The sequence below is a fragment of the Buteo buteo genome, chromosome 7 (genome assembly GCF_964188355.1).
Source record: "Buteo buteo chromosome 7, bButBut1.hap1.1, whole genome shotgun sequence".
In the NCBI taxonomy this organism is placed as follows: domain Eukaryota; kingdom Metazoa; phylum Chordata; class Aves; order Accipitriformes; family Accipitridae; genus Buteo; species Buteo buteo.
The window spans coordinates 38,168,304-38,182,872 of NC_134177.1; the positions used below are offsets into that span (position 1 = coordinate 38,168,304).

Genomic DNA, 14,569 nt, shown 5'->3' on the forward strand with positions numbered 1-14,569 from the left:
TGAAATTGATGACCTGCTGTATGACTTATGACAAATGTTCAGGCACGTGACTTTAATTTACTTACTGCAGTCAAATCCGTAAAGTGATTTGTGCTTACAAAGACACTCAGACTCAGTGTGAGGTTCCTAACCTGCTTGTTTGACCATGTTTTTTAGCTTCCAGACCGATTTAAGTTTGCTCCAGAGATGGAAGGATATATAGATGAATTTCTGAACAGCTGTGATGACCTGGAGAGGCAGCTGGCAGTGATGATCGGCTTCTCTACTCTCACCAATCAAGGCTATCCAGTGTTGTCCAGCTCTTCCAGGGTAGTCAGACACCTGCAGCCAGTGGCATTGCAAAAATATATTGACTGGCTCAAAGACATGTTCCTCAGGCCAGACTTTGACTGTTGTTTAGACTTCTCAAGTAACCGGCAAAAACAGAACCAGGAGAATGTAAACATGTGAGTGTATAGATGATGCACCTTCCTTTTTCTGTTTTGTGGTTAGAGTAGCTACCTGTGTGAAGTCTGGTTTGGACAGCCAACGTTTGCTGGTTCCCTTCCCATGAGTTGACAATTGTCACCTGTTCTATTGCCTCTGTCCCAGAAGGTTTAGCCTCAGCATCTGACTCTTGCTGGGACAAAATTCAGTTCTGCAAATAGGGGCAAGCATGGTGAGAACCAGCCAGCCTGACCAAAGCAGACTGGATCACCAAAGAAGCCTTTTCTCTTGCTTTTCTAGCCCTGACAATTGCTTTGGCAAAGATGTCCAGTGGCTTCCTTTTTCACTACAGACTCTCAGGTCTTTGTAGGAATTGTGCATCCCTTTTATCTGAATATTAAACTGGCCTGGGTGCTCTTGTCTCCTTAGGCCACAGCAAAGCACCCCCTTCCATGCCTCAAGAGTAGCCTGAAAATATTTATATCCTTGGTAGGCATTTGTAGCAATTTCTAGCTAGGAAAACTTACCAAGAGAAAGTTCTATCCTCCTTGGCACTGCTATTTGCTGAATATCCGCAACTTGTTGCTGCGGGTACTGGGTTACTTACGGGGGCCTCTTCCAAAGATGTAAGCTGTTAAAACAGTATGTCTATGTGTTACTTGTGCGCCTATAACCTCACTCTACTGACTGCTGCAATTCCTGAAGTGCTTTTTGCTAAACTGCAGTACCTTAGTGGGGTAAATAGACTCTTTGGCATAGTAAAAAGCAAACTTGGGAAGATTATATCTCTTCATATGTACCTGTTGCTTTCTTACTACATAACTGGCATCTTTAGTGTAAAGCCTCTAAATATCTGGAAGTCACCTCTTGCTGCAGTGGATTGTGTGGTTTGTGTTTATTTTGGGATGGTGTTCAAACTACTGATTGTGTCCACTTCCTTATTGAAAGACCACAACATAAGATTACTCGATTAAGAAAATGGATCATCCACCGACTTGCGAACATCATTGAAAGTCCAGTGAAAAAAGAAGAGAGCCTTGTGATGGACATTTCCAGGTGAGGATGATTTAAAGACTTAATGCAACGTGTGCTTGGAATAATTATGTTTAGCTCTATAGCAATATTCCAGGTGAGCTGTCCCCGTGACACTAGGCAAATTCAGTAGTGGAAGTATTCCATAACATAAATAGTTTAGGAGACTGGGTTCTGTTTTCAAAATACCTTCTGCAGACTTGGACAAACTCTTGTCATAAGTAGTTCAGGCACTTAAAATCACCTTAGACCCATTTATTTTCAGTAAATTCTAGGTTTCTTGTTACTGAAACTGCTTGAAGATAGTACTTGTAATCTTTGCATCAGATCTTAATAAGTATTTTTCTGTCGGTTTAAAAGTTTTGGAGACTATGACCCCAGTCTGACAGTCTGAATATTGAATCGTGTGGTTTCAAGCATTGGCACTTCACTTTTGTGAAGTTCTGAGCATCATTCTCTCTTCTTTACCCCATGTACCTTGAGGAAAGGGTCTTACTGTAAATAGTGACTTTTTCCAGTGCTTGGACATCCTTGAATAAAAATGTGGTGAATATGTGGTGCTATTTGGTTTGCACACATGGGCTGTTTTTGCTTTGTTATGACCCAGCTGGCTCTTAATTTTGTTCTTGTTTCTGTCAATTCTAGGTTTTGCTTCTTCCATGCTTTCTTTGAGACTAAGAAAAAGACTTCCCAAATAAGTGAGGCGAATGTCCTTCCATCAGACCCCTTAGATGAAGAGGCTCATTCAGTGGCAGAAAACTACTTCTTTGGGTAAGGATTTTGCTTGCAAGCTTTAAGTTTGGAAATGTCTCTTTTTTTCCCCGAGGATAAGATCAGCCTGCGAATGGCAGGGCAAGAAGTTTAGGATTGTGAGCTGCTATTGGAGCGTTTGATTGACTCCAGGACCAGGGAATGGCTTTTTTTTAAGGAGATCCTAGATGGATTTCCCAAAGATCCTTAAGTTTTGACCAATAAAAACAATTTTGCATGGCAAACCTGCTGAGTATGTGTGTGATGACAGGTAGGTATAGAGTTGAGCTCACACTGCTTTCTCTCATAAGATTTCCATTGCCTCTGTTGCAAGCTGGAAGTGGAAGGATCCAAGAGAGAGGTGGTGGGGTTGTGTGGGTTGCTGTTGGCTTTCTGTCTGTTCTGCATCTGAGCTGCTGATGGCTCTGCAGTCCTCCCTGTACTAAGGGAGATGGAGGTGGTAGTAATAGATGCTTTTAGGTGAGCGCCAAAGCTGGTGCTCGAACCTCAGTAGAGGGAGGACACAGAATGGGGAACGACTGAGAATAATAGTCACTGTCCTTGGGGGCACCAGGTGTGCTTGGGAACACCAAGACGATGAGCTATACATTACTGTACTTGAATACAGGCATGGGTTGAAACTTAGGCCCTGTGAATCTAGGTTGCAATGAGTGACCAGAGCTCTGGGATGAGAGTGCTCTACTGGTGGGCATTATTTTGGAGAGTGTGAGAAGGCTGTCTGGTTCCTCTGCCAGTAACATGCTGGCTGTTTTTCTTTGTAGGTTACTTCAGACTTTAAACACCTTGACTGTTTTGGGGGATACAGCAAAGGCTGCAGCCTTGAGGGAGAAGCATATCCATGGTGTGACTGCAGATGGGAAGCTCTGGATCTTTCTCCTTGTTGAGTATGCCAACAAGCTGCTCTCCAGTGAGCATGTCAAAGCTGTGAAGCCTTTTACCAAGGGACAGAGGGATGCCTGGGAGAGGTGAGAGACTTGGAAAGCTGGGTGCTGGGTTGGTGAAATGAGGAAGATTGAAAAGCCGTAGTCTTAGTCTCTCTTTGGGCCAGTAAAAGAGAGATTGTGTTCTCTCATCCTCCTGCTGTTGTGGCTACTGTAGCAGAGCCATTTTACAGACAGTGGCAGTTCTGTTTCTCCCTTTGAGTAGCCTGCACCTGTGGCTGAGTTTCAGGATGCCTTTCTGTTTCTCATCACCCCATTCCTTTCTTTCTGTTCATTCTGTGTGTTAACTATGTGTAGGTGGCCACGTACTTTTCTATTTTTGTTCATAGTCCCTCTCCCAAATATGATTGTAACTCTGCTAATCTTTTCTCCTAATAATGCCTGCACTAAGTTCTCAGTGACTCTTTTCTGGTGCTCTTTTCTGAGCTTGATTTTCCATAAAGGTCTACGCCTTGACTGTAGCATTAGGAATCTAGCCTGTGCCCAAGTGCAGAGTTTTTTGTAAGCTACACACAGTGAGATACTATTGTTGGGTTAAGATTTTGTACTATATGTATGTCCAATTTCAATAAATTAAATGTTAAGTACAGAAAATGGTGCTATGGGTTTGGTCATGTTTTTAGTCTGATCGTAAGAGAGGATTTGCTGTTGCAATTGTGAAAGACTCAAAAAGGTTTCTTTCTTCAGAACACTTCAGTCTGTGAAGAATCTGCAGAAGAAGGAAAATAAAACAGACAGTGCCAAAGTAATTGCTTTCCAGCAACTTCTGCTTTTAATGGCCATTCATCTTTTCAAGGTAAGACCTCTGAAGCATATTTGTGGTGTACATTGGGCTGATAGCTGGGCTTTCTGAGCACTGAGCTGGAGAGTTTGTGTTCAGAGATCCAATCTTTCACAGCCTCAGGGTTCTAAAAATGGGCAACTGGCAGCTAATAAACTGTGATTCTTACACTAACTGTATACATTGACTTACAGGGGCAAAGCTTGGCCTGAGCGTTAGTTTTGCCCTTTGTTTGCTGCTTGAGTGGAGCAATTTTTACTTAGTTTCATATTTTCTTCTGCAAAAGGGTTGTAGTAGCGGATTTTAATATCTGTACCTATTTAGAGAGGTCCTTAGATTTGGGGTATATTCCACCTGTTGCTGTTGGTAGTGGGGAATTCAGAGAGGGTGTTTACTGTCTACTTGTGATCAAACAGAATCAGTCTGAAACAATGGATATTCTGAGTGACCTTCTGAGCTGCACAGAGAAGGCATTCGGCAAAGAACCTAAGAAGAAAAAGACTGGTGAGTCCTTCCTACAAAAAGAAATGGGGTGGCATTGTTAATGGTCTGTCAAAAGACAGAAGATGGCAGTTCTGCATTAGTGAAGCATTCTGACTGCATTGGTTCTGGCTTGATGCACTTATCCCCAGGAGAATCCCCTCTCCTTCCTTCTCTTGTCTTTCTAAATTTCTTGTCTCTTGCTCTAGCTCTCTATCCGTGTCCTCAGTGCATTGTGTTCCTGTGTGCCTCTTAAAGGATAGGTGGGCTTCACTGCTAGCCATTGTTCAGACGAGCAGTGTCCAAGGGAGTTCAGTCTTTTTGAGTCCTTGTTCTGTGCTGGCCAAGAGCTTGACTGAAGTGGTGGCATCTGCCCGGGCAAAGCTGTGGGCTTTCCTAACAGCCTGCAGCCCTGAAACTTGGTACTTTCACAGCTCAAGTTCTGGGCAAACTAAATGTGTCCTGTGTGTAGATACAGCCTGTTTGCTGATTTAGGCTGGTCCTTGTTTAGGGCCTGTGGAGCTAGGTTGGGACTTGACCAGGAAAAAAACAGGCTTGGTGTTTTGACTTCCTTTCTAACTGTGGTCCTGTTGTTCTCGTTAAATCTCTGTGTAAATTTGAGGGTACTGGTACTGTGAAAATAAAAGCTGTAATTCTATGGTGGCTTGGTTGTATGTAGGTCAGGATTCCCAAACTTTTGAACTAGTGGACCAGTTTCAAATGTCAGTGCTTTTCATGGGTTGCTGTGACCCCTGGTTTCATTGGAAACACTGTAAAAATATATATACTTCTGCTGACTAGCTGCTGATTGCTTTAATGCAGCCAAGTAGGTGTCACATGATTTGCAGAACTGCTAATCTAAGTAATGATTTAATCAATAGTAGATTTTGTTCCTGGTAAGGCTTTGCAGTGGCCTAAGCAAAGCACGTTTCTCCCTACAGTTAGTAGCCTTCCAACACAGCTACAGTCTTTAGCTTGACACTCGGTTCTCTCTGGTCTGTGTTGTTGAATGAGTACTTCTAATGATCAGCTAGAAGGACTATCTTTTTTCCTTGGTGAATTTTTCTGTAGTCTCTTATTGATGTGCCAGTGCAGTGTTTTTGCCCCTTTCTGTCATTGTTTGTTTGTTCCTGTGCAGACAATGCAGAGCCAGGATGGGTTGAGGTGATGGTGGAAATCCTTCTCTCCCTCCTTGCCCAGCCCAGCCTACTTGTACGTCGGATTTCCAAGAGTGTGTTTGTACGGATATGCCCTAACCTGACCAAGAGGGGCTTGCAGCTAATCCTGGACGTAAGTGAGGCACTAGTAGGGCATTGTACTGTTCACCTGTCTTGTCCCTAACAGATACACAGGCATGTCTCTATTTTGGAATTAAATAAAAGCCTCCTTTATTTAGAAAATGTCTGACAATGTGTGCTATCGAATTTTAAATGCAGCTTACAGAGAGTGGTTCTTGGGGGCTTTTTTTTGTTTGTTTTTTTTTAATGGGAGCCTGAGATCTGCTAGCTTTAAGCTGTATTCTTTGGTAGTTTTAGGCTGAAGATATTCCTGTGTCAGTTTATATAGCTGGTAGATTTTATATGTAAGTATAAATGGTAACAACTTCTTTTTTCTAGAAAGGCTAAAAGCTTAGAGGTGGTAAAAATAAGTGACACTGAAAATCTGAATTGGTTGTACCACTGAGTAAGGTGATGTCTTCTGAGACAGTAATATGTGGATTGCAAAGATGAGCTATCAGGTACTTTATATGATAAACCTAATACTTCATTTGTAACAAATCAAAATTTGTGATGTCACCAACCTCTTCAGTTTTGTCCACCTCTTTTGTTTCTTATAGAAAGAACTTAGCATATTAACAAACATGATATTATAAGCCAGAAAGTTGAATGCCCTTACTTACTATTTCATTATTCAGCTGGCTTATTGTGCCGAAATTCTTGTCTGTTGTACACAAGAAATGCATCAAAACAAAACACTGAAAAAACACGAGTCCCTCTTTTTTGCAGGTTCTTGACCCATACCAAGAGCAAAATGAAGAGAGTGCTGTTGTTGTGATGGAAGAATCAGAGAAAAAGATCAAATCTGCACAGGACACGGTAGTTGTTGTGCCATTGCCAGTGACAAATACTCTTCAGACCTTCACTGTTTAAAAATAATGTTTCTCATGATTTGTGGTATTAGATGTAATTGCATTTCTCTGTCTTGAGTAAAATGGCTGTTGCTCTATTAAGATTTATTTTAAAAGTGCAACACACAAATGGCTTGTTCGAAGTGCATGTTTATTAGCCTGTTGGCCTTGAAGGAAAATGCTGTTGTAGGTATGGCTGTATGAATAGATGACTTCCTGAGAACAAATGACTGCATCCTGAAATTAGCACAGGCCTCTTTTTTGCAGCCACAGACTGAATCGTTGCTTTGATGCACAGCCATCTGAATTCAAGATCTTGGGTTTTAAGAACTGCAGAGATTTGAGTCACAAAGCATTATAAGCATTAGCGGAAAGGAGAGTCAGATGGCAGCTGTTACTTCAGATGTTCCTTGGAAGCTTCTTTTTGATACTGGTTTAATATGACAGAGAAGTCTGTATTATGTTCTGCCTTTAGGTCTTGTGAAGACCTGGTATCTCATCTGAGTTGTCTTTACTTGAATCTGAGGGCTGAAAGCAAGGCAATGGGGTGAGGGGAGGCCTGAGTTTTTATTTCTGAACAGTGATACATCTGAGAATTGAGCAGGGCTTGAAGAACGGTGGGGTCAGGAGATGAACTTTTCTTTCTCAGGATGAGGAAGGAAGTGAGGACTCCTCAGATGAAGGCGACACCGAGGAAGAAAATGACAGTGAAGATGAGGAAAAGAATGAAGAAGTTGATGATGATTTTCGCACCCAGCTGATGAATGTTCTCCAAGCAGGGAATGCATTGGTACGTTTTCACTGCCTACCTTGATGCAGATACCAGGAGGTTTGGGGTCATGAAAGATTATCTAACGCCCACATCCTATCTGAGCCCATGCAGTGATAACCCTGGCAGTCATCTTCGTATGGCATTTGAAGCAGGAGGTCAGGATCTTCAAAGCAAGCTGTGGGAATAAGTCTTCTATTTAGTGTGTCTTGAGTGCTTTTGCTTGTCCAGTCTAGCCTGATATAGCTTGTATTCTTGCCTGTAATAAACAAGATTGATGTGAACTGAAGCACTGAGATTACTGTTACGTGGTGCCTGTATTGGCTGGCCTGTGTGGAGGAGCGCGATTGCTGTAGGCCGCTCTGGAGACTTCTTGTAGCAGTGCTGGAGTGTGGTTTAATGATTCTTATAAAGGCTACAGACATAGTAACATATTAACCTCTTTACTGAAGGAGCAGCAGCACAGAGGGAGTAAGTGTCAAAACCTCAGCCTCTTCCCTCTCCTGATCCTCTAGCTCTGTGTTAGTACTGTGCACCCAGGATTGCCTGATAGCTCATATTTCCTAGATTTTTCATTGATCTGAGCATCTGTTTTCCCTCCCCATGTTGTTATTCTGGGTCTAGAGGAAGCTACATCTCTACTGTGATTGTGAGTCTGCTCTTGGCTGCGGTTCTCTCCCCAGTGTCTTTTTGAAGTACATGAAATGACGTGTTGTTTTTGCATTCTAAAAACAAAAGGGAGGAGATGAGAGTGATGAAGAGCTGGATGATGAGGCTATGATGGCTCTTGACAAGAATATCTCAGCCCTTTTTGCGGAGCAGCAAAAACGGATCCAGGCGAAGAAGGATGAGAAAGACAGGATGCGGAAAGAGAAGATCCTACGGAGGGATTTCAAGATTAAGGTGGGAGCTAAGTGTTCAGTGTGAAGACCTCTGGCTTACTAGAACATTAGTTTTAGTGTACTGCATGCCATGAGCTACTTAACACTGAACAGCTTGGACGTAGATGTATGTTGTAAGCTCCTGCAGGTTGGGACTGGATTGTTCTGGCTTTGTACAGCACCTGGCACAGCAAGATCATGGTCACTGATTGGAGGCTTCATATGCCTACTTCAAAACAAAAAACAGGACTGTGCTATCAAAAAGTGAACTGTGGTTTCCATTTGCTGATCTGAAATGATTAAGTTTATTAGATCCTTCCCCACACCTACCCGAAGGTGTAGGTGCCTGTCAGTTTTTGTAAACTGGACAAGCTCGATGTGCCTTAGCGTGACATGCATAAAATCCCTCTGGCAATTTTGCAATGTAAGCTTTTTTTTGGCTTGTTATGCTAATAAAATCAGGAGGATTATGGCTAACACCCCCTGGTTATTTGTGACTGTAATACTGACTTCAGGCCACCTGGTGTCAGTGTGGGCTGTCCAGGATATTCAAGCATCCAGGGACAGTTCCAGCCACTCACATAAGAAATGTCTCATGTCAGATTAGCCAAGATGAAGCCTAAATGGTGTAGCGATCCATTGGCTTTACTGCATTTTCACTCTGATGCTGTGCTATAAGAGGCTGATCTTATGCTAATGCACTGTCTGGAAGTCAAGTGGGGCTCACAGGGGTGAGAGCTATCAGTTAATGGTGCTAACAGAGATATGTGCCAAGTTATAGTGACTGCTGGTCTGGCCATGTGGCAGTGATTCTCGTAACTGCTGTTTCTAAATGGTGTCACTGCACAAAATAGGCTGAAGTCAACAGGCAGCCTTTAATCTTCAGTTTCGAATTTTTAATTTTAAGTTTCTCATGCCCTAGTAGTACAAATGATAGCAGAAGGTGTACAGATCTCAGACGCAAATAGTTTTCTCTAGCCCCCTTCAGCTGCTCTGTAGCACACTGCAGTCTGTGAAGGAGCTGCTCTGGGTAGATCCATCATATTTCTGTGTCTGCATTAATTCTTACATCAATAACTATGTTTGCAGGTGCTGGATCTGATTGAAGCATTCCTGACTAAGCAATCAGAGAACCCCTTGGTGTTTGATGTCATTGAGCCCCTGCTTCGGGTGATTGAACAATGCATGAGTTCAGACTCTGACAAGCAGGAGATTGACTTCCTCCAGAAAACAGCCAATATCTTCAAGTAAGTGTCCTTAGTCCTCCAGATAATAGGCAATAGCTTTTGATAGACACCAGTGGTGTTGCTTGAATCCCAGAAGGTGGCCTTTCTAAGATCAAAGACAATTGTTATGCTTATAGGTTATGTGTAGAATTAGGTTACCAGCACCACACATGCACATGATGCTTAGCCATAACCTGCAGGAAAGAAATCAGGATCTTGGTTTTCTAGTCTAAGGGACTTCAAGTGTTAAACCTGTCTGCAGGTGGAAACCTTAAGAACAAACGTTGGTATTGTAGGCACGGTGCCATGCCACTGAACATCTTCACAGGCCTCTGACCTCTGAGTCAGACCATGCAACAAATCCCTAGGCTTAGAGTTGCTGCTGTGGCTGGAACAAAACTCCCAACAAGTTATTACTGAGACAGGCAGGGTGCAAATTCTCTCTGTTCACGGTCAGAAGTGAGGCATGATATAAGCTAGACACAGACATAATGCGTGGTGTGTGACATGATGTGTCCTCTGTACACCACTCAGTGCTGCTCTCTACCCCCCGTTGAGAAGCAGTTCTGCAGTAACAGCGTTTGAGCCAGTTAATCCCCTTTGTGCGAGCTCTGCAGGGAAGTTGACTCTGATGCCTAAATAGGTGCTTGAAGGCAAAGAGCGGTTAAGTCTCCTCACCCTTCTTGCCACAGCAATGACTGCCTCTTTTGCTGCCCACAGCTAGCACCATTTTTGTTTATGTGTTGCCCTGAGCCCAGTAATAAGGGTTCATAGCAATGTGTTTCCCAGAGCTCTTTCTGTAGGTAATGGCTTTGGGTTTGTTTTTAATGCTCTTTCAGGAACTCATTGTGCCGAACTAAGCAGTACTGCAAGAGAGTGGATGCCCTGAAAGAAGATTTGCATGCTTTTGTGGAGAGGCTTGTGAAGAAAGCCTGCAAGCACACTGACTCTTCAGTGGCTCTCTATTATTTCAGGTGAGTGTTAAAAAGGAGCGTCTCTACTCTGTGCTGTGGGGTGGTCTGTAAGCAGGCGTAATGTTGCATGTTAAAACAGTTCAGAGAAGCGAGAGACTCGATGAAGGCTAGGTGCCAGCATCTGTGTCTTACATGAGGACTAGTCAGTAATCCTGGCAGTCTGAAACATTTTCAAACAGATGTCCATTTTTTGATGATCATCTTCTGTGGGCTTTGTGATACAGAAATGGTCTGGTACAGCTTTGCTGATAGTGATGGGAAGCGCTTCCTTGAGGCTTCATTGGGGAGTAATGAATTGTGTGTGATTCAGTGTGGGGATGAGTGTAATTTATAGTCAATCTGCAATGATCATTCGGTAAGTACAGTGGTTTACTGTCTCCATGATAGCACAATGAGGACAATAATGATTATGAGTCCTGACTGTATGTACCAGTATTCACTCCTTTGCTGCTGAATGCAGGTGAATTAGGATAAGCCATATGTGTATTTGTTAGGAAACATAAGCAATCTTGCTGTTTCCTGGTGTAATTGGGAATGCTATTTATCAGTAGGCTCTCTCATGACTTGCAGGCAGTTTCAGGAGGACTTTCATACTCTGTCTGGGATTTCTCAACACAGCTGTGTGTGAAGTGGGTACCATGTTGCATGGTCAACCCAGTGCCATCATGCCATGTTGGCTCTGCAGCACGCCTGGCTTGTGGCTGTGCAGGAATTGTGGTACTTCCTGGCAACACAGAGCTGGCTGTGTATGCCGCATGGCTCCCTGACAGCTTCCTGGCAGTGGCAGTCCTGAGTGGAGCTGTGCCCAGTTAATACAACATTTCTCAAAAGCAGCAGACTGTGTGCATGCTCTCTCAGTTGATATGCCTGAGTTCTCCAGACACACAGCAGCCTGGGCTGAGAGGGCTGCACTGCAGCACTGGCTGAGCTGTGCAGGCTTGGAAATCCTGGACAAATGCAGAAGTCCTCAAGCACTGCTACTCAAAAGCATGAGCTTGAGGAAACCAGGCTGATAATGAGGATGTCTGACTGCAGTGACAGATAATGAAATGATTTATTTGTCTTTAGGTCTGGCGAGAGAGGGTTGGACTGAGAGAAGTGGCCCTCTCAGACTCTTTAACACCCCTTGTTACAGAATAAGCTGCCTGCATCACTTGGCCTCTGCCCTCAGGTCGCTTTGCAGTGGCACCATGACGTTGTGGTAACTGCTATGTTCTCCCCTTTTCCTTTTCTTTTTTAGTGCCTCATTATATCTGCTCAAAGTGTTGAGAGGAAACACGTCCGATAAATCATCAACTTCTCCTACCCCTCTGCCAGAGAAACAGAGCAACACCATCCCACAGGCTTGTCAGGTTAGACAGCAGCCTGCTTTTGAGGCAGTGTTTTTTTCCAGTAAAGTTACATTACCCCATTTCGCTGAGTGGGCCTTACTTATTCAGTCTCGCTGTTCCTGCTGCTTGCAGGTACCTGTCTACATGATTTCCATAAAGCTGTCAAATTCCCCATCCCCTTCTGGCCCTCACCTTCCTGCCTTTGCAGTGCCTGCTTGCCCATAGCCACCAGGGGCTGCTGATGTACAGTGGATTCAGGTTAATTGCCTAAGAAGCCTGATGTATATTTATGCTGCTCTCCTGGCTGATTTGCTACTTTTTCCATTAATCTCTTGGCAGTCACTCTTGAGTTCTTTTCTGGGAGGGTGCTGAGGAGCAGGGAGGCACAGGACAGTGGTGGATGAGAGTGAATTCCCATCTCTCGGAGGTTTGGTCTGAGTTATCTCGGGGTGAAGAGAGTGTGGAGCAGCTGTGATTTCAGTGGTAGTTGTTTGCAGGGAGACTCTTCATCTGGGTGTGCTATGGGTGTCTCTTACTCGGGGAGCCTTACTCTCTGGTTCCCTTTCACCTACTGTCTCTGCTGAATTTCACAGGTCTCTGAATTTGATGACCCTATGTATTGGACAGCCCAGTCTAGTCACCTCCACTAGAAACCTGGCAAGTAGTGTTTCACCAGCTAGCCTGATACTTGCCTCTGAACCTCTTAAATTGTGTGCAGGAATTAGTGTCTTAATCCTGTTGACATTTTGTGGGGGAGAAAAATAAACAGGGCTACCTCATGACAAGGGAGGGCCTGGAAATTACAGACAGTGAGATATTATTAGCAGCTGAAAAGGCAGCCAATGTTTCTAAGGCTTAGTGAGAGACCAAGAGTGTTAATCCAAGCAGCTCTTGTTCTGTGTTGGGCCTTTCTGGAAAAAAACCCAGAGATCTATGGGGAATACAAACGAGATACTTAACGTTGAGGCTGGAGTGAGACATGCTTCACAGCATCCTTGTGCTTCCTTGTCCTACACAGAGAAGGCTATTATTCCTGCAGGAACAGAGCTGTGGTCTTGATCAGCCAAGGACACAACCAGCAGCTGTAGTGAGTTGCTGGTTTGAGGGAAGTGACACAGTTCAGTTTGTGTGATGCTGCTGGTACTGACGTTGTGTTGAGGCTGGGGAGGTTTCGTAGAGGGGAACCTGAGACAAAGGTGTAGTGTGTTTCCAGTGAGCAGTGCTTTGTGAGCGTAATCCACTTTTCAGTAAGCAGCAGAGTAGAACTGGAGTAGACCCTATGATGCAGTGGCCAAATTTATGGAAAAGCCTGTTACTACAGAAGAAATTTTTTACACTAAACATCTGCATGGGAGGAGGAATCCATTTTTTCCCTGCAGATGTGTGTGTCACATAAGTATTAAGTATAGACACTTCACTAGGAAACTGGGGTCATGGATTTCAAGATCCATCTCCCCTGTTCCACTCTAGCCTGTATTCAGCTGCAGTAGCATTGGGAGTTTGACCTGAGAACGGCACATAACATTAACATGGCTTTAACTTGCTTTGGGGCCATGGAAAAATGCTTGGGCAGAGGTTTGCAAAAGGCCCATCCACTGTTGTGAAGATCACAGCTTTGACCTCCTGGGCGTTAATTTTTCTTTCTTCCCAGGGAGCTGTGCTTCCCTTGCAATATGAGAACAGTCAGGAACGTTGGGATGTGATGCTTCACACTTCGCTCTTCATTCATCCCTCTGTGGTTAGTTTAGATCCATATGGCCTGTGCAGGTCTCAGCTGTTGCTGCATGTCTGGGTTTCTTGTTCCCCACCAGAGGGGGATATTAGAGCATTTACACAGTTCTGGGACCGCTGGATCCCTGGTCAGAGCTAGGGCTTGTCTGCTGGGTACCTGGAAATTCTGGACATAGCTGCTAAGTGTATGTAGATCTAGATATCTACATACACTAATATCTACAGATTCAGATAGCTCTACAGCTGAGAACACCATGTGCACAGCATAGCTGCTGCAGGATGGTCTTTGAGTGCTCTGTGAACTTCATGGGTGTTAGACATGCCCACCACAAACCTAGAAGTACAGACCCCACACTACACCACACTACATGCAGTGTATGTAGTCTTATGAGAAAGCTGTGCTGCCCTTCACTAACCATGGTCATATGGCTATCTGTACTTGGGAGAGCATGTTTGTGGCCCGCTTTGTTGTTTTTTCATGATTCTATGTTGTATCTTGTAGGCCTGTATCATATAACCTACCCAGGAATATCTAGTTGTTGGAAAAATCTGTGTGCATTGGCAGAAATCAATTGCTTCATTGCTAGTGATTCATCCTTGTGTTTCACTGGAAATTTTTTGTTCTGTTTTTTCGCTATAGCTTTTGAGCACAGGTTGTTTGGATATGGAGAGGGTGACTGTAATATATCAGCAAGCACTGACACAATTCTTGACTAAACGGAACAGTGCCCTTACAAGCTCCATGTTCTATGATCTCTTCAGACGCTTCCCGGTAAGTATGGCTGACTGTGTGGTATGTTGTGTTCTGGTGGCTCCAAAGTACAATCGTAATTCTGGAGAAAGTAGGGAGAGAAACTTCTCTGCTTTATTTCAGGCTTTTAAAACTGCTGTGAGGTTTCCTAGGATCTTCACCTGCTCAGACTCTTAATACTGCATGTTTTGATAGCAATGCTGCAGAAGGCCAGGATCTCATTTGTGGTTTGGACTGGGGTACTGTATGGAGAATGTAGATGAACAGAAAGCTGCCCTTTAAAGCATAGCCTAAGAAGCTCCGATTTTTTACCAGTATTCAAGACAATGTGGATGAGCAAGGTTTGC

At 43.8% G+C, this 14,569-nt stretch overlaps 1 protein-coding gene across 2 annotated transcripts in view; it reads left to right on the forward strand.

Moving 5' to 3' along the window:
• Positions 1 to 14,569, forward strand: part of MYBBP1A (MYB binding protein 1a) — a 62,323-nt gene that overhangs the window by 7,942 nt on the left and 39,812 nt on the right. For both annotated transcript variants that reach the window (XM_075032464.1, XM_075032465.1), the window contains 14 exons: positions 157 to 446; positions 1,375 to 1,482; positions 2,104 to 2,229; positions 2,991 to 3,194; positions 3,858 to 3,966; positions 4,368 to 4,455; positions 5,570 to 5,721; positions 6,438 to 6,527; positions 7,209 to 7,349; positions 8,067 to 8,231; positions 9,299 to 9,456; positions 10,275 to 10,409; positions 11,650 to 11,761; positions 14,112 to 14,243. In XM_075032464.1, the coding sequence (XP_074888565.1) occupies positions 157 to 446; positions 1,375 to 1,482; positions 2,104 to 2,229; positions 2,991 to 3,194; positions 3,858 to 3,966; positions 4,368 to 4,455; positions 5,570 to 5,721; positions 6,438 to 6,527; positions 7,209 to 7,349; positions 8,067 to 8,231; positions 9,299 to 9,456; positions 10,275 to 10,409; positions 11,650 to 11,761; positions 14,112 to 14,243 (2,010 nt within the window). The remainder of the gene's footprint in view (positions 1 to 156; positions 447 to 1,374; positions 1,483 to 2,103; positions 2,230 to 2,990; positions 3,195 to 3,857; positions 3,967 to 4,367; positions 4,456 to 5,569; positions 5,722 to 6,437; positions 6,528 to 7,208; positions 7,350 to 8,066; positions 8,232 to 9,298; positions 9,457 to 10,274; positions 10,410 to 11,649; positions 11,762 to 14,111; positions 14,244 to 14,569) is intronic.